Source organism: Cyprinus carpio, chromosome A3, assembly GCF_018340385.1.
Source record: "Cyprinus carpio isolate SPL01 chromosome A3, ASM1834038v1, whole genome shotgun sequence".
Lineage (NCBI taxonomy): Eukaryota > Metazoa > Chordata > Actinopteri > Cypriniformes > Cyprinidae > Cyprinus > Cyprinus carpio.
Genome location: NC_056574.1, coordinates 30255065 through 30277152, shown reverse-complemented (window position 1 = coordinate 30277152; position 22088 = coordinate 30255065). Strand labels below are relative to the sequence as shown.

Below are 22088 nucleotides of genomic sequence, written 5' to 3'. Positions count from 1 at the left end.
CTGCCCTTTCTCTCTTTACTCCTCTACCTCTTCGATTGGTTTTCCGTCCAAACAAGGTCTGTTGCCCAGGGCTTCTGTCCCACTGGCAGGCTGACAGAACGTTCAGACTTTGCTTGGACATTTTTTGACAGCCTGGCTCCTTTTGATGTCCAGTTCTGGAGGTGTTTCTGTTCCCCGAATTTAAGGGAATCATTTGTTTTGTCTAACGCCATGCCAAAACATTCAGACAAACCAGCTGAGTTTTATGTAGGACTTGATGAAATGCATACGGTGGTGAGGGAACGAGAGAACTGCGTGGGATCGCTTGAAGTCCTTGAACTTCTTTGTTAGGTTTGCTGAAGGTATGAGAAGATTTCAGGTGTTTTCACCTTGTTTAAAAGAACCAAACGAAACTAGGCATATGTTAATGTCGTCTACTTCGACATCTTGCTCTTCTTTATTATCATCTTCTTCTTCCTCTTGGTGGTCTTCTTTCTATTGATGTCCTCTTCATTGTCTTTTTCCTCATCTCATCTTAATTTTCATCTACTTCCTCCTCTATAATCATCTCGCTTTTCTTCTCATCTTCCTCTTTTTCTTTCTTCTTCCTCATTTTCATCTACTTCCTCTACCTCTTCATCTACTTTGACTTCCTCTTTGTCATTCTTTCACTTCTTTGTCATCTTCATCCTCACCTTTTCCTTTTCTAATACCTTTTCCTCATCTGTCATTTTGACCTACTTTGTCATCTTCCTCTTTTTTTGTTGTCTTCCTCTTCTTTGTCATTTTCATTTACTTTCTTTTCCTCTGTCATCTTCTTGCCCTTCTTCCTCTTCTTAGTCTTCTGTTGTCTTTCTCTTTATCTTGTCTTTTCCTGTTCTTCCCCCTTTTCTCTTATTTGTCTGTCATTATCGTATACTTACTCTTTCTTGTCATCTTGCGCTTCTTTGTCGTCTTTCTCTACTCTACTCTTCCTCTTATTTTTTTTCTCCTCTTCTTCTTCTTCCTCTGGTATTTATGTTTCATCTTACTGAAGAGTTACTTGTTTTCGTAATGATCTTCAGTGTTTTTGTCTTCCTTTTGTCTTCTTCTGGCATCATTTTTACCGTCTTCATTGTTTTTTTTAATAAAGTCCTCATTCCTGTACTTAAAACAGTTCTTCTCCTCTGAGCCGCTGTGTGTAATCATGGTTCATAGTACATGTTTTACACAAACACCATGGGCTTTCGAGACCGATATGGTCTGAGTTTGAGACGTGATAGAAAATGCAGAAATCTGACTTGAAGTGACGTCTCTTGTTATTTCTTCAGGTATATCGGGAAGTCAGACTCCATCACCATCAGCGTGTGGAACCATAAGAAGATCCATAAGAAACAGGGAGCGGGATTCCTGGGATGCGTACGACTCCTCTCCAACTCCATTAACCGACTCAAGGACACAGGCTGTGAGTGTGGGTGTATATTTGTGTGTGATTGGCTAAGAAACCGTCTGTTAGTGTGTGTATATTTAGCTCAGAAAACACAGGTCTAACTTGTGTGTAAAACTGGCTGCGGCAGATTTCAAGTGTGTGTGTGTGTGTGTGTGTGTGTGTGTGTGTGTGTGTGTGTGTGTGTGTGTGTGTGTGTGTGTGTGTGTGTGTGTGTGTGTGTGTGTGTGTGTGTGTGTGTGTGTGTGTGATTGGCTCAGAGTGGTTGTATGTACTGTATGTACTGCAGTGGTGGTGTGTGTGTTAAATGGACAACCTTTAAATAAAACACAACAACAGTGTTTTTAAACATAATAATAGAGGCCTATCTATCTTTGGCTTAAGACCACTGTCTGTCTCAGGTAAAAGACGTCCTGTTATTTGTGCATCACTTTCCTGTCGGCTACACAAGAACCAGTGTTTTTTGGTGGTGAACTAAGTCCATATGTTTAGGGTACGGAGGGCCCCTGTCACAGTCTGTCTGGCTGCGTTCCAGCCCCACGCTTGTGTTTAAGAGGATTTTAAAAGCAGGCTTTCCCTAGAAACCCTCCAGCGTGACCACTGTCCTGGATAAGCACAGGAAACCCACAGCCGCTCCCACAGCTGGAAGTGATACAGTTCACCATTTCCTGTTGCACCCCTTCTGTCTCTCTGCCATCATTCCTTCTCTGTCTTTTCTCATTCTCTCTCTTTCTCTGTCTCCCGTTCAGTCTGTCAGTAACAATCAGGGTCTTAAATAGGAAATTATTATTCAATAGAAAAAAATTCGGTCTCTGCCAATATTACATTTTACAAAAATATCAAATCTTCCTATTTGTCATTGTTTTCCTCTTTTTCTTGCTCTTCCTCTTGTCATAAGTGTCTATATGAAGAGTTTGGTTACAAAATGCAATTTAATCAATTTAAGTAAAAATGTGTTGTTGTTTTTTTACCCAGAAAGTGGTGAGATGAAAACCACTATTTTCTGTTTCAAACTCTCACATCTTTAGGTTATAATAACATTAAAAATTCAAATCCAGATTTTGATTTTCAAAGATTTATTATAAGATTTCATTTTTTCCCCAAAATGCAATAAATCCATGACACGTTTTTTTGTTGTTGTTGTTTGTTTGTTTGTTTGTTTGTTTGTTTTCCATTGAAGCAATATAAAAGTTAATTTTCATATTGAAACTTTTGAAAAAATGCACAAGATAGTAAGTTGATCCACATATGACAGGCTCTGAAATTGGTCAATACTAATCTTATATACAGGTTCTGGACTAAAAATACATTCAATCAGTCATCGCTCCCAAAATGAATTCAACGGGTCATCTTGTTAATCCTATAAATTAATTGCAACAATAAAAGAAAATTTCATTATGAACATACATGAACAACATCACATTAGACCACAGAAATTCCAAAATTATATTTCCCTTACATTCAACTTCCAAAAGTGCGTTCATCTTTGCCATGTTACATTCATTTAGTTGACTAGTGCTATACGCTGTATAAGCAAAAACATTAATGGTATTAATAAAAACACTTATCGCGTTCATAATCGAATGTGACTCATCTGCGATTATGAACACGATATTGCATAACTCTTCATATATTTCGATGTATTTTAAATAGAAAAAAAAAACATATACAGGGTTTCCCATACACACAAATAGATTTTCTAAAAGGCTTTGACTTTGTTGAATAAACATGAGCACTGCACGATTCAAAGTCAAAACGCACCATGGGTGTTTTTATATAAATGTATGTTGTTGTTTTTTTGAATGGGACAAATTGTCTTCTGAAAAGTTTTGATGTCATTTTCATTTCATCTTTCCTATAACGCCTGATAAAGCAGCGTTTATGAGCTCAGCGCTGCTTTGTTTACAGCGATTACTGGGGAAACCGCTATTTCTGCTGCTCCTAAAGCACCTCCTGCTGGCAGAGAGTGAATTTGCATTTTAAATCAGCCGTCTGCTGTTTTATATTTACATTATATACATGTATATTTCCCCCGGGGGAAGTGCCACCACACATAGAGTGTAAGTCTGTGGGAAACACTGATATATATCATTTCCAGAAGTTCCTATGTTGTTTTTGTCTATTTCAGTTTATGTTTTTTTTTTTTATTTTTATTAATATTAAATAAAATAATATATTGTTTTGATGTATAGGATTGTATTTTTTATACAGTATTACTTGTTCAAAAATATATAGTGTATATCAATATATCACTTATCGGTATTGCCCAGCATTTTTTAATTAAAATAAAATTATAAAACTGCACAATGTGCCTGTAACTGCTATGTCAATATTTGTCAATAGTACGGTTTGTTTTATTTGATAGTATGGTATAGTATATTAAAATAATAGTAGTAAAATAATAGTAAATGTTTTATTTTTTTATTTTTTATTTTTTTTAAATCACCTACGCCGTTGTTTGACCATATGAAGGGGTTTAAATGTGAGTCGAGTGTGTTGGGATGGGTGAATGCTCCTCCAGTCCTGTTTAGTCTAGCTGTGCGTCCTGATCTGACTGTGTGTGTGTGTGTGTGTGTGTGTGTGTGTGTGTGTGTGAGAGAGTGAGAACAGATAGTGGCCTCTCTAATGTCTGCAGGCTACTTGTTATTCCTGTCTCCCTCTTTCCGGCAATGACAGAGAGCCTCAGCGTGTTTCTGGAAGCGTCTCCCTCCTATCAGCACATCTACAGTCTGAGAGGAATAAAGCAGCCTCTGTGTATACACCCACACACACAGCACACTGCAGTGTATGTGACCTAACACATGAAATGTGGAGCGTTTTAGGCAGTTTTTTAAGTGTCAGATGGTTCGTCGAGTGAGGAGGTCAGAGGTTGTGACACAAACGCCATGCAGGCTCCTTGGTTTCTCAAGTGAACTTTTTCTCAACCTTTTTTTCTTTTTCCCCTCTTTCATTCATTTACAGATCAGCGTTTGGACTTGAACAAGTTGGGGCCTAATGACAGCGATACTGTGCGGGGACAGATAGTTGGTGAGTCACAAGCTTTGCTGGTTCCAAGGAATTGACCTGTCAGGAATTTGCACTCCTTGCCACATCTGCCATTTATCCCATGAGTCACACCAGCTTCAAAGCTTGTCATTAATGATGGTTAAACCCACACATTTACCTTTGACGCCCTAAAAACCTTACTCGGTTGGGACCAAAGGAGGAAAAAGGCACTCATTCTGTATGATTTATATGTTGCGTTTAGCTATTCCATTGCGATTTTCTTTCATGCTCTTAGAAGCGCATTTTTTCTTCATCAAGAAAGAGTTTTGTGGGGAGGTGATGTATTTGCGCCCCGGGTTTCATGTCCCGTAGCCACACCACAGTTTTTACAAGCATCCATTCATCAGAAGACGAATGCTTTCCCATTGCTGAGAGTTTAAACAACCCTCTTATATGTCTGTATGTCTTCATGTCACGTCAACATTTGCGACACGTGTTTTGTTGAGTCACATGATTACATTCAAGCACTAAGCAAGTAGTTATTATCCCCATCCCTAAGGCAAGCTTTACTATTACTATAGCTTATGCTAAACACTTTAAACAAACCCCTAACCCAAAATTTATCTCATTGCACACTTTTTGTATTAGGGGTGGGATGTTTTTATTTTCCCCATAAATATCGAACCGTATCGTTGTGTGTATTTGTTTTGGGTTAAAGTTTTAGCATTTTCATTATGTTATTGATACGTGAATTGACTTAGAGTTTGATCATTTTTCTTTATTGAATAGCTTTTGTAACTTTAATAAGGATTCATCTTTAATTTTTTTTACAGTCAAATATGCATTGTTATTTTACATTTGATTACTTTTCTGTACCTAAAAACTGTAAGACCTACCTAAAAAACCTGAAAAGCACTGTTTATTTTATTTGTATCTTTGCTCTGTTGTATTTATTTGTGCTGTTGCTTGTAGTTAGATTATTTGTTCTTATTTTCTTTATTTATATTTGACAATATAGTCCTTTTTCCCTAAACATAGCACATATTGAACCATACAGAAACTGTGACTCTAAAACCGTGATTTGAACCGAATTGTGAGTAACTTGAACCATTACACCCCTTATTTATTTATTTTTTTTAAATGGGTATATAATTTTTTTTTTTTTTATTATTATTATTATTATTTTTTATTGATAATTAAAAATCTGTATTTGACAATATGGGTTAATAATGTTATTTTTTCATATTCCTTGATTATACCAGTATCTAATATTACACTTTTTGCCAATATTTTTGATACGTTTGAATAGCACACACACACACACACACACACATATGCAAACTATATATGCAAAATATCTATGCAATGCATGTCACTCATCTTGACATTTCTGTCACATAGTCTCTGTCATTCCATGAGACTACAACCTTGCACAGATGGGACCCCTCTAACAGCCTGTTTTTTTGTGTTCGTGTCAACAGTTAGTCTTCAGTCCAGGGACAGGATAGGCAGCGGAGGGCCAGTGGTGGACTGCAGTCGTCTGTTTGACAACGACCTGCCTGATGGGTACAAGAAATAACTCTTTAAAAGCAACTATAAATGAGCGCTTAAATATATAACAGTGTTTAATCTTTAGCAGATACTGAACGGTAGCAGACAACGTTCTTATCCAACCCCTGTGTTTGTTCCTGCACCATGTGTGTGTGTGTGTGTGTGTCTGTCTGTCTGTTCGTCTGTATGAATGTCTCTTTGTGTTCTTTCTGCAGCTGGGAGGAGAGGAGAACTGCATCTGGCCGGATCCAATATCTGAATCATATCACACGCAGCACCCAGTGGGAGAGACCTACCAGGTGGGATCAGGTTTCCTTTGTTGTAGTCCCAGTCCACTTTTTATTCTGTTTTATTTCTATTTTATTGTCATTTATTTTTATTGTTATTTTTTTAATTTTACTTTTGTTTTATTTTATTTTATTAAAAAAAATTTTATTGTAATTTATTTCTTATTTTTATTCCTTTTTACTTTTTTATTTTATTTATATTTAACTTATTCACTTCAGTTTTATTTATTCTTATTTTCATTCTTTTTTTTTTTTTATTGTAATTTTGTTTATTTTTGTTTAAATTTTTTGTTATTTGCTTTATTGTATTTTTTCTTTTTAAGCTTGGTTAGATGTTCAAATGGTTTGCAGACTGAAGCAGAGTCTTGTAGGATAACGGCATTTTGGCTTGCCTTAATTACTGTCCAGGTCATTGGGTTTGAAGTGGTTTTGCTGAATAGGAGGGTGGTTTTTGTGTTAGAGTACCCATGTACCACACAACAGGGAAATGTCTGTCGGCCACATCCGTCTTCTTTGCCATCGCAGACACTGACACAAATTTATCCAGAACACAGCTGAAAGATACAAAGCCATGTCAGGAAGCATCCCCACTTCATGAATTTTTAAGGAAACACTCAACCATAAACACCAAGAAACATTCCAGACAACATTCCTAGACGAAGATCTAGAAAAAACGTTGGTCTGGACTACGTTTCCCAAACATTTTGGTCTCTACGAGGATGCTTACGATGCATTTGGAAAACTCAGCCCGGGACAGCAAGGACAGCGTCTCCAACACCATTGAATAAACCTCAAAAAATACAAGACGTGTGAAAACATTTTTTTCATTCAGTTTTTTAGGGTGCATAAAATGCTAGCAATAAAATTAGCCCCCAGTTTATTCCAAATACTGAGCCAAAAGTGCCCATAGTTTAAGAAACACCCATATACTCTTTTGTTTCTACTCTGCATTCTCTATTTTTCTAGTTTTTCCTACATTGCCGTATACCTGTGGGGATTTGGTTCAATTCAGCCAGAAGTACGTTAGTGAGGTTTTGTGTCAACACTGGCCGACTAGTCCTAGTGTGCAGTACGCATTACAATTCACAGCCAAGGAAGCTATTAAAACATCAGTTTCATACAGACGTTGTTTCCAAAGGCCGTGTTGAACCTCTGATGTGTTGACACCGTGTGGAACAGAGGGAATATTGAAAGCGAGTACAGGCTGTGTTTATGCGCTACATGATTCAGCACTCTGTCCTCGTTCGTTGAGCTTGTGTTGCCAGACGCTTCACGGCTGAGCTGCTTTTGCACTTAGATGTTTTCACTTCACAATAACAGCAGTCACGGTCAACCTGGGCAGCCGGAGCCGGACAGAAATGCACTCCCTTGTTTGGAGAGGTCTGTTGCAGGTCTGTGACTTTGTCACGTTGAAAGTCACTCGGCTCCTCACGGCTCCGCTTGCCAGTGTTTGTCTACGGAGACTGCAGGGCGCTGACACAGTTGCATTATTCATTTAGTATCCAAAGCACCTGTACATTTTGTACTACTGCGATTTGAACCTCACACCAAAAGGTCACACTATTGTGTGCTTGGGTTTCCACAGCTAATATCTGTTTGTGCTGTTTTAATATGAATCTGTAACCCAGCAGAGCAACCAAATTGTTACATGATCCTTCTGAAACAGGCTGGCTGGTGTTAGAAGGATACAGGGATGTTTTTCAGAAATGTTTTTTTGTTAGAGATGCCAATGGTTTACAGACTGAAATAAAGTCTTAAAAGATCATGGCATTTTGGCTTTCCTAAATGACTGTCCAGGTCACTGACTTCAAGGTGGTTTTGTTGGATAGGAGGGACCAGGCTAAGATGACTTGCTGGTCCTAGTCTTAAATATTGGCTGGTTTTAGAGGGATTTTGGATGTTTTTCAGCTGGTCACGCTGCTTAGCCAGACTGAAAGACAATTTTAAACCAAGACCAGCAAACCAACTTATTTATTTATCTATTGAGGGATTTTAAATATACTTTTGTATTCTTTTCTAGTTTTTTTTTGCCAGCAAAGTCCAAACAGTTTGGAAACTACCGTGGAAATAGACTTGATTTCAATTTGTAATTTAGGAAGAAAAAAAAAACTCAACCTGAAAACTAGAAGGTTCTTTCAAGAACTAAGATTTTTTATTTTAAAAAGGGACTTAAAACTTTTTATTCGAAACTTTGCATTTAAAACTTTGCTTGGGAAGCTTGGGTTGGGTTTTAATGTAGCCTGTTTTCCCTCATGTTCTCATTTGCTCTTTCACACACAGGCCTGCATCCGAGTACTCGAGCCCCGGCCGGCCACTCAGCTGCATTGTGGATGAGAACACGCCCATCATGACGCCCAACGGGGCAGCAGGCGTACCTGTGGATGACCCCCGGGTGCAGGAGCGAAGGGTTCGCTCTCAGAGACACAGAAACTACATGAGCAGAACTCACCTACACACACCGCCCGACCTGCCCGAGGGATACGGTTCGTTCAAACACACACACGCATCAGTTCTTCCATTAATACTGGCCAGCTTGCAAAGGTCAAAAATACACCCTGCAACACACACTCTGAAGTTGTGAGTTTTGTGCACGCACACACACACATGCACTTGCGCTGGAAATTTGTGCTGCAGCAGGAGTAATTAAAATGTCTCTAGAGCTGTAGACAAGGAACTCATCTGAAATATCTCCGACGTGCCGTCAGCGCCAGCTGCAGGGTCAGACGGGTGACCTGGAAATCCTGCTATGTCTGTGTGCATGTGTGTGAGTCTGTGGAGAGATTATAGAAGGGCAGAGGTTACAGAAACAGGTTAAACAGAGCTCTGTGTGCTCTCCTCTGCTCAAGTATCTGAATGTAGGTCTGTAGACATGAGATGAAGGTCAAGTACATGTGTGGAAGAGGGACTTTGAGATTGGTTGGGTGATGTATCAATAAACGTCATAAATAATTAAATTCACTATTAATAATAAACTTTCAAGTATTGTCCTGCTATTTAGCCTACATCTTGACAATCTGGTTTCGTCTGCTTTACATACTCTGGCCATAGAGTTTTCATCATCTACAGTTTCGTGAATTTCATCTCCAGAGCTGCTCTGAGAGTTCACAAACATTTCACCAATTTATTTGATAAAAAATCTGAAAATACACGCAGAAACTCAAAGGTATTCAGGACAAACCACCAGAATAAAAGCTTGGTTTAACTTGAAGTCATTGACAAAAGTGTATTACTGTTGTATAGTAGAATGTACTTTTTAATGTAATAATAATAAATGCAATGTTTTACTAAATCGCATTATTAATAATTATTCTACTAATATTTTGTAGTATTAAGGAAAATCATGCAACCAAGGTATTTCTCCATCCGTTTTTATTTATACAGTGTATAATTATGTAAATAAAGTATATAGTTCTGTAAATAAAAATGCTATATTTTTTGCAAGTTATTTGTTGTATTTTAAAAGATTAAATAAATTGATAACATTCTGTGAATTCCTTTCATTAGACAACATAAAAATGTGCCATTATTGATAATATTTAGCCATTGTTTTCTCTTCATGTTGATTAATTTGTGTGATGTGGTCATAGTTTACAGTGCTGGATCAGAAGGAATGAAAGTATTACTACTGTACACAAACACACATAAGCTGATAAACACTGATTGTGTTCAAGCCGCTTGTCATTTTTTCCACATTGTGAATGACCGATGGTGCCCCCTGGTGTTTGTTCACAGAGCAAAGGACCACGCAGCAGGGTCAGGTCTATTTCCTGCACACGCAGACGGGCGTCAGCACGTGGCACGACCCCAGAGTGCCCAGGTACCTCCTTTACCTTTGTGTATTTTACACGTTTAGTACTGTTTGAATTATTTAACTTGTTTAACCTCTTTAACTTGTGCCTTGTCCTAACCACATGCATAATTTTTAGTGACAAAATCAAAACATTAATGTGTAATATATAGCTAGGGTTTTTTGACCAATGAGATATTACTATGTGCAAGAAAAAAAAAATTGTCTTGAAGCTCAATGCTGTTAACTGGTTTGGACAAAAACTGAGAAGACGTGAACTTGGAGAAACTTGGAAATATGCGGAGACTGTTTAGCCACTGTTTGTGTAGGGAAAGCTGCTTGCCATTTATCTGAGAGCAGAACATGATTGAAAAAATGAGGGCGGGCTACAGTTATTTTTCTCGTCTGTTGAGAGTTGACATTGAACATTTGTGCAGTGCTGCACATTTTTTGCTCTATTAGTTTGATGATGTTTGGCAGAAGCCTGAAAGCAGCATCCCTGGAGCTTGCTTTGTCTTTTCTTTTTTTTTACTTTGTCATTTTGATCTTTGTTTTATCTGTTTTCTCACTTTGTTCTTGTTGTTTTTGTCTTCCCCTCCACGCGTTTACTTGAACTTCAGTCTAAGGAGCATGTTAAAATATAGTTAATCTATATTTTTTAGTGCTATTTTATGAATACTAGGCATTTTCATTTCCACCAATATCATTTCCACTAGAACATCAGAATTATCATGATATAAATCAGTTTGATATTAAATTATATTATTATATTAATAAATGTAATGTGTCCTACATGTATAGAAAAAAGCAATAAATCATCTTTTTAATTAAATAATAAAATAAAAAATAATTGTATTAAAAATCAACTCTGTAAAATGAAACTTACTATGCTGATGAATCATCCAGCTAAAGAATAAGCCAGTGTCTTTGAAAAATTTTAATTAATATAATAATATTATAACTATAAAATACAATCAATACAGGTAATATTATAATTAAAGTATCATAGTAATTTATCATCTCAACAAGGAGAAAACTAATGTTCTGTGGGCACGAGCTCATAAACAGCTAATAAAAATCATAACAATGATAGTATTATGATCACAATAATCATAATATGGTATAACCATATTACTAAAATGAACCTGTAATGATTTGCATCTGCCTCTCTTTCTGCAGGGATCTCAGTAATGTGAACTGTGAGGAGTTGGGCCCGTTGCCTCCAGGCTGGGAGATAAGAAACACAGCCACCGGGCGCGTGTACTTTGTGGACCACAACAACCGAACCACACAATTCACAGACCCGCGTCTCTCCGCTAACCTGCACCTCGTCCTAAAGTGAGTCAGTCTCAGCATCCTAAGAAGGAACCAGTCGCCATGTAACCTAGAAAATAGAGACATGAAATGGCCCTGAAATGTGCATTGTGGAATTGCTGAAGTCTCATCTCGTCGTGTTTCACGTTTATTCTAACAGTCCCAGTCCGAATGGCTCCCGTGCCGCTGTTGAGGCTCAGAGCAGGTAAGGAATTAATCGGAGTCTCTGCAGTCAGAGCATTTTATTTATAATTTATCTGCATGCACATGTATGCGTGTGTGTCTTGTGAGCCAGAGGAATGCATTAATGGGGAGAGCTCGAGTTTCTCTTTTCCTGTCCTGACAGATCAAAGGACGTGTCCCACATTCCGTCTTCCCACTTCATGTTGTTCTTGCAGTAACAAGAATATTTGGTGGGGTACGGCATGCATGGGTGAAATCTCACAAGTCGGGGAATATCGGTTCACGTAGGAGCTCGCAAATGAATGGTTGCACCTGCATAGCATCTTTTCACAATATGAAGCATCTCCCTTTATAGATCAGTATGACTTTTCAATGACCATTCCTAATATTTAAACTACATTTTGCAGTATTTATTAAAAATGTAACACTTTTTTTTTTTTTTTTTAATAATCTTTCAAATCCAAACCTATCGACCAAGCAGGTGTAGTTATCACCCGAAAAGTATGAAATAGAGAAAACAAATAAAGGTAAGGTACAAATAGAAAAAGAGAAACAAGGTAATACTTTAAAAGATCAAGTAGTTTAAAAGAAAAGAAATAGTTGTGAGAAAATGTTACTCATACCATAACTTGGCATAATCTGTTTTTGTATTAATTGTCTATTAAATGAAGCCAATTTTCTTTTATTTGGTGGTTAACAATTTTCAAATATTGATATTATATATTAAAAATACTTGAAAAAATATATATTTGAAAAAAAAAACATATCCATCAAAGTTTTTGTTGTTTTAATATCAGATATTTTGACCTTTTTCCCAGATTAAATTAAAAAGAATACTACTTAATATATATGACTCAGACATGCATGATATTTGTAAAAGGAGGAGGAAGAAAGACACAATTACAAAACATTATGTAAACATGCCTTTTTTCGTTTTATAAGCTTTTTGATAATAGTACAAGGGATATTTAGTTATTTGATTATCCCAAATAAATATTTGTTTACTAGTTTTTTCACTGAAGAGCTTATAGCATTACAATTATCATCATGTTTATGTTTCATGAAATTTAGGGCAACCAGTTATCCTGTGAGAAAACACCCTAGCAACCGCGTAGCAACCTCATGATACTGTATAGTAGTACAGCAAGAAGCAGCATTTTTCACATGAGAGTCTAACTTTCAGAGCAAGTCCGAAATGTTCTGTAGCTTTAGGTCATTATTTCCAAAATTATTTTCCTGAAACTTAATGAGCTATGAATGTAATGCAGATAATAGAGCAACAAAACTGTGCAATATACCACACGACAGAATCACAGTATGTTCATAACCTAGATTTTGATTTTATATGGCATCGCCATGTTTTCCACAAAGAGATGCCAGACTACGGTTGGAGCAGATCATTTGCATTGAGACGTCATCCATCAAGCAAACTAACTGTCAAAGTGAGTCAGTCTAAAGGTTCCTGGCGCTGCACTAGTTTCAGTTTTGGAAAAGGCATCAGACAGATTATGTGGATATCTGTCAAAACATCTGCCTTATATCAGCGCAGAAAATCTCACCTCTCTGTCATCAGGGAAAAATCCTCTGCTGTGTGCTTTCCTCTCAACCTTGATGGGTTCATGATCTCACGATCAGTCGGTAATTTTAAGTGCGTGATGAAAGCTTGGAGTGGGTGGGTGATGGTCATGCATGTGTGTGTGTGTGGCTGTGCGTGTGTGCATGCTTGAGTTGCTGTTGTCTTCTGATGGATCCACCCTCTTGATCCACATCCAGCATTTCAAGGGTCACTAATGGGTTACAGTAAAAAAGTGATCGTGGTTTTGAACAAGATTTCTTCTAGATTTCCGCCTTATCTTCTCAGATATCACTATTTGTCATACCCATGAATCAAAGTTAGGATAATGCACTTTTTAATGCTCAAAGCAGCAGTAAGAAGAACCCATCTAGACTGTCTGTGTTTATATTGATTCAGATTCAAACCAGATCTTAGACCAGTTATTAAGTCCTTTAAATACAGCAGGAAGAGAAGTGAGTTTCTGCGTGTCAAGGAAAACGAACAGGAGGAAGGGAATATTTGAGGAATGTGGGTCACGTGCAGACAGGGAACGAGTGTGAGGAGCCGTGTCACATGGATGAATGAGAGTCTGAGAGCGGCTGTGAAGTGAGTGTGTGTGTTGATATTAAAGAATGTGTCTCGCTCCATCTTTATTTGTCTAGCACTGAATTTGTTTGCAGAGGCCACATCGTTTGTCATTCTGTAATTTAATGCAGTGACATTTAAACATTTGAAGTGTCGTTAATTGTTCAGAAATGTCCAGTGTTTTGGGCTGACTGTGTATTCAGTATTATATTTCAGTTCAGGACCATGTTGGAGCTTGTGAAGTGAACTCGTGTCATTTCATGTATTTGGAAGCTCTTTTTTGTGTGGTGCTGGCGTGACACATACCTGTGAGTTGGCACTTGAAGGAGGACGCTGCTCTGGCATCAGGGGTGAAGAAGGGGTCAGGCTTCAGTGTTTGTGCATGCATGTTGACAGAACATTTCATCTCATTTTATTACCCCCGTTTCTTCTTTTCCCCTCGCTCTTTCTCCGCAGTCGTCCCGGACAGCTGAAGGAGCAGGCTCAGTCTGTCGTGTCTCCCGGAAATCTCCCAGAGGACCCTGAATGTCTCACGGTGCCCAAGTACAAGCGAGATCTGGTGCAGAAACTGAAAATCCTGAGACAGGAGCTGTCCCAGCAGCAACCGCAGGCGGGACACTGCCGTATCGAGGTCTCGCGTGAGGAGATATTTGAGGTGAGACCCTGGACTATTTTACTTTAAAGCAGTGATTCTCAACCTTTTTTGAGCCAGCACCCAACACCCATTATCCAGGTCCCTCACCGCCCCCCATCAAATAAAACATAGTCCAATTGTCTTCACTGAATATTAAAGTTATAATGAGGACTGTTGTTATATTTACAGAGTCATTACCATTTTTAAGAAATTACTTTAATTCAAGGATCCATTACATTGATCAAAAAGACAGTGAAGTACGGGGTCTTTAAGCATGTTGGTGATTTTCATTGTGACAGCTTTGGTGATGTTGAGATCTGATATACCCTGTTGCCTCAAATTTAAAGAGACTTGATAAAAAAAAAATTCTGTTTAGAATATATCCACAGCAGCATTTTTCCAGAAGAGATTTTAGTTTGTGAGAGAAATGATATGCCGTCTAGTCTAGAAGCGGTAAACTAGCAGCTAACACTAACACTACTACACTGGGCCCAACGGGCCGTTGAGAAACACTACTTAAAAGGAAGATACAGCAGTAAATATTCAGGAAATACATTTGAAATATTTATTTAAAGAAAATAAGTACTTTTATTCAGCAAGGATGCAGTAAATTGATCAAAAGTGACAAAGACATTTGCTATGTTACAAAAGATTTCTATTTCAAATAAATGCTTTTCTTTTAAAGTTTCTATTCATCAAATACTCCTGAAACAAATTGTAGGTGACACTGAAGACTGGAGCTAAAAATTCAGCCCTGTATCACAGGAATAAATTACATTTTAAAATATATTTACATGGAAACAGTTATTTTAAATTGTAATAATATTTCACAATGTTACTGTCTTTACTGTATTTTTGATCAAGTTAATGCAGCCTTGGGTGGACATTTTACCATTTCAAGACACTTCTTTCAAAAACATTTTTTTTTTAAATCTTACCGACACGTAACTTTTGAACATTGTAGAAATTGATGTACTTAAGAGGTTTTTTTGTCAATCAGAGAAAGCACCATATCAACCAAACAACCACTGTAACCAAGTAGGCACACTAGGAATAATATTGAATCATATTTGTTTTTTATGCACCAGCATAACAAAAACATAGTAATAACAATATTTACCTACAAATATATTACAAAGACATTTTAAAATATTAAAAATATGATATAGAGACTTCCTTGAGCATTCTGATGGTGATGCAAATGAATCATTAAATCAGAGCTTTGAATCAATTCATCAATTTTAACTTACCAACTCTACAGCTGTTTTAGCTAATGATGCTCAAATCAGAGATGCCATTAAAATCTCATCTTCAGTATTTTTGTCTCTTCTTGTCTTTTCCTGTAAAAAATATCTCAACATTATAAAAAAAAATACATTTACTCAGTAAACGAAATTACAGTATTTTTCATAGCGTAATCTAAGGGAAAAAGTATCTTTTACCTAATTAAGTTTATTTTTTATTTAATTGACAAATAAAAAAGGCATTAACCTCTCTAAATTTCATTAAATTCATCTTGTTGCTTTGTTTCTGGTTTTAGGAGTCTTGACGCTCGTATAATCTATGTGGCACAAGGGTCAATCCCACCTAATGCTCTTTTTTACCATCCCAATCCTGCCTCTTCTCAACACTTAATGATTATCTAATCAAAATAAAAGAGCAGCGCTGAGTCTAGGAGAACTCACCGGTATCACACACACTGCAGACGCAGTTCAACTCGAGCAGCAGTCTAAAACAGTTTATTTAATGACCGAACAGACACAAGTTTACTTCAAGAATGAACAATGAGGCATAGATAAGTTTGAAGTTCAGTGTTTAAAAAACGGAGCAAATGGAAAGAGCGATCAATATTATAGCTCTATAAATGAAGCATACAGACTTTATTAGAGCCACTGAAAGCCAAAAGTTTAGGTGAAAATGCTCAATATACAATTCACTATGCACATTAACAATGATTCGGGGCAAATATAATGTAATTTAATGGAAAACTATGTGAATGGTGCTCTGTGGCGCGGCAGGATTTTCTGTCAGCTGCATTTAAATCCGGGTCTGAAGTTTCTCGCTCTGTTCAGCGTGCAGCATCACGAGTCTAAACAAATAGCACGTGCTGTCAGTGATTTCAACCACTGTATAATGAAAACAGACCCTTCTCAGCCGCTCCAGCAATGGACACAACCTGGAAAACTATCGGGATGGATTTTTGCCAATAACCGTTTGTTCCAGCAATCAACTATCGGTACCGATTAATCGGCAAAACCGATATATCGGTCGACCTCTAGCCAAAATAAGTAAAACTCGCATTTCTTCATTTCGTTGGGCTGTTTTTATTGTCTTGTTTTTTTGCCTACCCCTGCAACCTCTCAACCAATCACACAGCAGCAGAATCCACATTGACGTTGACTCAGTTGTCATCTCTGAGAAGTGCTGTCAGCATGGAGGCAGATGTTGTCGTTTGAGGGTGTTAGTTGCCCCAGTAACACCTGTCCGAGCCTCTGAACTAGCCTTTTAATAGTGCTGAACAAGCCCAAAAGACCTGGTTAACCTTTACTGTAAAGGCTTTTGAGATCTGCTGGATGTTAGCCACAAATCAGTTTACGTGTGGAAAAAGCCATAATGCATCAAACACGAGGTTAAACTTCATCAGCATGCTGAGTTCAGCTAATGTGTGTGACGTGTACTGCACACGTTTCTGAGCCCCATCTCGGGCCTGTTGGAAAAACATTCATACCCCCCTCTCTCTTCGCTCAGCTTGAAGTGATTTTTGGTCTGTGCGTTTGGTCTGTTTGGTCATCTGTTTTAAGTGTTTATGGGTGTTGAGCTGGATGCACACAGACATTTCTGGATGCTGCATTCCAACATGCTGCGCTCTCTCCCCACGGACGACTCCGACCGTAAACATCGGTTATATGAACCCTTCGCACGAGTTTGGGTTCTTTTGAATTTATTGGCAAGGTTCTAAGATGACAGATCAACTGTAATAAATTGACACACCTCCAAGAGCTGTTTGCAGCATAAGTGGTTGCTAAATTACAGCTTAAGTAATGCAGATTTGTGTACACATTAAGCACAGTTGAAGTGCGAAATCAAATCAAATGAAACTTTCTCTCAAAAGATTTACAGAATTACGATCAGATGGGAAAAATGGCAAATGAATTGTATTACATTAGTTAGTTTTGTTTCCTATTTATTTTATTATAATTTTTTGTCCTTGATTAGTTAATGTATTTTTAATTATTTATTAAAATGTATTTTTTTTTGGTTTCTGCATATACCAGGCTTATTATAGTTAACCAAAACTAAAACCATAAAAAAACTTTTTGTTGTCTCAAACATTAACTGAAATAAAACTTAACTTGATGTCCTAAAATAATTGAAACTGAAATCAAATTGAATAAAACATATATAGGCATTATGATATAAAAATAAATGAATAAAACTAAAAAATGACAAGGACACATGACAAAATTACTAAAACTTAAAAACTAAAAAAATGAAAGAAACAAATATATAGCAAAAAAAATGGGCTTATATTCAAAGAAAGTTGTTTACTGCACTTAACGGTTATATAAAGCTAAATAAGTCTGAAACTAGTTTGTCAAATCAGTTACTATGCCCTTAGTGTGAACTTTACATCTTAATTTAAATATGACCGTATGGATGACTTGCATTCTTACAAACGTCTGTAACCTTTCTTATATTTTAACACCACATCTCCACTGTTTCTTTAGGAATCATATCGGCAGGTGATGAAGATGAGGCCGAAGGACCTGTGGAAGAGGTTGATGGTCAAGTTCAGAGGAGAGGAAGGTCTCGACTATGGTGGAGTCGCAAGGTATGAGTTTGACACCGAGACACAAAACCTAAAGCTTGATGCTGAGCATGAAATCAGAATTGGCCCCATTTTTCTTTCTTAACACATTTGTGTTAATGATTCATCTGTGAACATTATTAAAAAGAAAAACATGTCTTTGTAATATAATTTCAGTAATATGTAACTATTCACTGATGAACCATCTGTTATCATTTTCCACAATGCAATCAATTCCCAATGGATAAAATCAACTCCTGGAATACATTTTTGAATGATATCCTATTTCGCTAATGAATATATCACAACAGGGAAGTAAAATGGGTTATGAATGCAGTTTCCTGCTGTCTTTGAACGCTTGTGTGTCCATCTAGTGGTAGAATTAGAGTGTAACAAGTCACAGTGGGCCATGATAGACTGAATGTCTGTCAATAATTTGTGCCATTATGCGTGTTTGTGTCATAGGGAGTGGTTATACTTGCTGTCACATGAGATGTTAAATCCATACTATGGACTGTTCCAGTATTCACGAGATGACATCTACACGCTACAGATCAACCCGGACTCTGCCGTTAATCCTGTAAGTGGCTTCCTCATGAGCTCCCATTTACTCAGACAAATGCTAGTATTTTCCAAAAAACACTCATCTTTTTTGTTTTGTTGTTTTTTTAGGAGCATTTGTCCTATTTCCACTTTGTGGGGAGGATTATGGGAATGGCTGTTTTCCACGGTCACTACATAGACGGAGGCTTCACTCTGCCCTTTTACAAGCAGTTGCTGGGGAAACCCATCACTCTGGACGACATGGAGTCAGTGGATCCAGATCTCCACAACAGCCTCGTCTGGATCCTGTCAGTGTGCTTTATACGTCCTTCTATAGCACTGTATAATATACACTCAGAAATGAACTGTAATACAGTTATTACTCTGCCTCTGTATTTTCAGAAAAAGAGGCTCTGGAATGATGCATGATAATATGTCTGTGCTGTATAATATAAGTAAATATATATTAGCGCTGTCACTCGATAAAAAAAAAAAAATTAATCGCGATTAATCCCACCTAACATTAAAGTTTTTAAATATACTTTTATAATGCAGTAATTTCACATTCAATCTTCAAATGAATGTTAAAACAACATAAAGACAGTATATATTTTGATATTTGTTTAGTGACATCTTTTTTTATAACTGAAGGTGATTATCACTGATACCAATATTACTGCTCTCTCTAGGAAATAGTTTTTTTCCCTAATATTTAACCATTTATATTTAACCATTTTAACCAAAACCACTTTTTTTGGTAACTTCATGACTTAACTGATGACATAATTACAACATTGCATGCTCGCAGTTTCATTTGCGTGTTAATGTGATATAGCACTTTAATATAATACAGCACTTCCTGCCATATTTGTGCTACGAGCACAGTTTAACGGCTATATTGGTTTTTACTGACATATGACAACATCTCATCTGACCGCAGTTCACTGAAGCTTCCTCGTCACTTGTACCTTTTCCGTGCTTGTTTGACTAGCGCCTGGCACTGAGTTGAAGTTTGAGTGCGTGTCTGAATGTCTCCCATTTGATGTGGTCATAAAGACGTTCTGCATCTAAATAAGCACAATTCTTGTCAAGAAAATAAGAGAAGGAAGCAGCAGTTGTTGCAGCATGTTGAATTGCAAAACACATTTTCTGCTTTCAAGGTGGAATTAAAGTAGATTCAGAGAGTTTATGCTACCATAGATATATGAATAGTTGACAAAAAAAAAACTTTTGCCTTCGTCAAATCACTCAAATTAGTCCTGCAATTAATGGAATAGTGCATTTAATATTAAAATGAATTAACTTAATTAAAATTGTTATAAAATTTAATATATATTAATGCATGCATAATTAATCTTCGAATGATTATTTTTTCTTTTATGTCTGTGTTTAGAGATAATGACATCACTGGGGTGCTGGACCACACGTTCTGCGTCGAACACAATGCATACGGAGAGATCATTCAGCACGAGCTCAAACCCAACGGCAAGAGCATCCCTGTCACCCAGGACACCAAGAAGGAGTATGTGAGGTGAGTGTGGACTTCAGCTGCTTCCTCCTCCCTGTCTAATGTGTCTCTGCAGATATCATTAGGGTTGTTCAGACTGCAGGCAAATCTGACTTTTCTCAGATCAGATCTTTTCAGGCAGACACTATTAATTGCAAGTGTATCAAATCAGATTTGTGTGTCCAGACATGACCAACCTATCTGCATGGGTTGCTTTGGTAATGACGTAGAAGTACCCACGTATGTGACGAGGCTTTCAAAACAGATGCAGGAAAAGCAGAGGTGCATCATCTCGCTCTCCAAATAAGCTAAAAATATAAAAATGGAGTAGACTAGTACATATTGTGATGTTCTGTTTTGTAGTCAGGGCTGGCTTCAGCTTCGTTTGAATACATTATGAATACTTTCATCATTTCTGTCCCCGGTTTTGATGTTATCATTGTGTGTTGTGTCATGTTAAAAGTGATGTAAAAGACTATTTGAAATCGGATTTGAGCAGCCAGAATGCCCAGACTGAGACACATCTGTAAAAATCTGATTGGAATCAAGTTTCAAAAAACTTTCAAATGTGGTTTGAATCAGACTTGGAAAAAAAAAATCTAATTTTAATGTGGGTTTTTTTTTTTTTTTTGCTGTTCAGGCTTTCAAAAACACATCTGGATAAAATCTGGATATGCAAAAAAATTTTTTTTTTCTGGCAGTATGAAAATAGCCTAAGTGTCTTGTTCCTGGTTTTGCGCAGGCTTTATGTGAACTGGCGGTTCCTGAGGGGCATCGAGGCTCAGTTCCTGGCCCTGCAGAAAGGCTTTAATGAGGTCATCCCACAACACCTACTCAAAGCGTTTGATGAGAAAGAGTTGGAGGTATGAAAACTTACTTCAGAAAACAAATACGTCCATTTGCTAAAATAAATCCACTTCAAACAGGCAATTGACTTCTCAGCTCATACTTCAGTCTTGATAAATGTGTAATGGAGTATATTTTAGTTGCTATTTTCACTGATAACAATGAGCAGTATCAGAGCATGGTTAGGGATTCAGGTGTGTCTCGTACTTTCAGCTTATTGTGTGTGGACTCGGGAAGATCGACATCAATGACTGGAAGTCAAACACCCGTCTGAAGCACTGCACACCTGACAGTAACATCGTGAAGTGGTTCTGGCGCGCCGTGGAGTCGTATGATGAGGAGAGGAGAGCCAGACTGCTGCAGTTTGTCACCGGCTCCTCCAGAGTCCCACTACAAGGATTCAAAGCCCTGCAAGGTACCTGATGTCCTTTAGCACAAGTTTCTCTTTCAGGATCTGGAAAGGAAGCTATACATATAATCATCAGAGCTGGGAAGAACGCATTACACAGTAACGCATTACTGTATTCTTATTACCTTTCTTGATAACGCAGTAATATAATGCGTTACATTTTAAATGAATGTAAATTGATTACAGTTACTAATATCAATAAAATGATGTTACTTAAGTAACAAATGCAGTGTAAAGAAAAAATATGAAGTAAAAGGATTTTAAAATTATGTTTTTGCACGTCAGTATGTCCTTTAATAAATCACCGGAGAATGCGAGCTAAAATGCAGACAAGTCGTACAACACTTAAATGCAATGAAATTAAATTAAATTAAATCATATTTTAAAATGTTGCACTTGATTTAACATATTTTAGTCTGGCATTATAATTTGGGAAAATAAATTCGTAAAATGCGTAGAAGTTTATCACAATAACTCTTATATAAGTAAGAATAATTGACTCATCAGAATGATCTCCTCCGCTGCCCAAGCCGCACGCCGTGTCGTGTTCTTCTTTTGGGGTAAATTCTAGCTTATTCCTCACAGCGCGTCTCTTCCAGAAACGAAAAGTATCCGAGATGAATCTTCATGCTTTGTTTATGGAGGTTATGTGGCAGTTTACAGGCTCACACATCTCATGTGGATGATTA

The 22088-nt window shown here is 37.3% G+C and overlaps 1 protein-coding gene across 2 annotated transcripts in view; it reads left to right on the top strand.

Annotated features, from left to right (window-relative positions):
* LOC109049134 (E3 ubiquitin-protein ligase SMURF2) overlaps nucleotides 1–22088 on the top strand; it is a 52209-nt gene that overhangs the window by 26117 nt on the left and 4004 nt on the right. Inside the window, exons 4-18 of one of the 2 annotated variants that reach the window (XM_042729276.1) lie at nucleotides 1290–1423; nucleotides 4367–4432; nucleotides 5872–5956; nucleotides 6157–6240; nucleotides 8509–8711; nucleotides 9961–10045; nucleotides 11195–11353; nucleotides 11490–11534; nucleotides 14109–14307; nucleotides 18015–18118; nucleotides 18560–18674; nucleotides 18767–18945; nucleotides 20031–20168; nucleotides 20887–21007; nucleotides 21204–21405. In XM_042729276.1, the coding sequence (XP_042585210.1) occupies nucleotides 1290–1423; nucleotides 4367–4432; nucleotides 5872–5956; nucleotides 6157–6240; nucleotides 8509–8711; nucleotides 9961–10045; nucleotides 11195–11353; nucleotides 11490–11534; nucleotides 14109–14307; nucleotides 18015–18118; nucleotides 18560–18674; nucleotides 18767–18945; nucleotides 20031–20168; nucleotides 20887–21007; nucleotides 21204–21405 (1919 nt within the window). Of the gene's footprint in view, nucleotides 1–1289; nucleotides 1430–4366; nucleotides 4433–5871; nucleotides 5957–6156; nucleotides 6241–8508; nucleotides 8712–9960; nucleotides 10046–11194; nucleotides 11354–11489; nucleotides 11535–14108; nucleotides 14308–18014; nucleotides 18119–18559; nucleotides 18675–18766; nucleotides 18946–20030; nucleotides 20169–20886; nucleotides 21008–21203; nucleotides 21406–22088 lie in introns of both variants that reach the window. The other variant, XM_042729272.1, reaches the window with a different exon arrangement.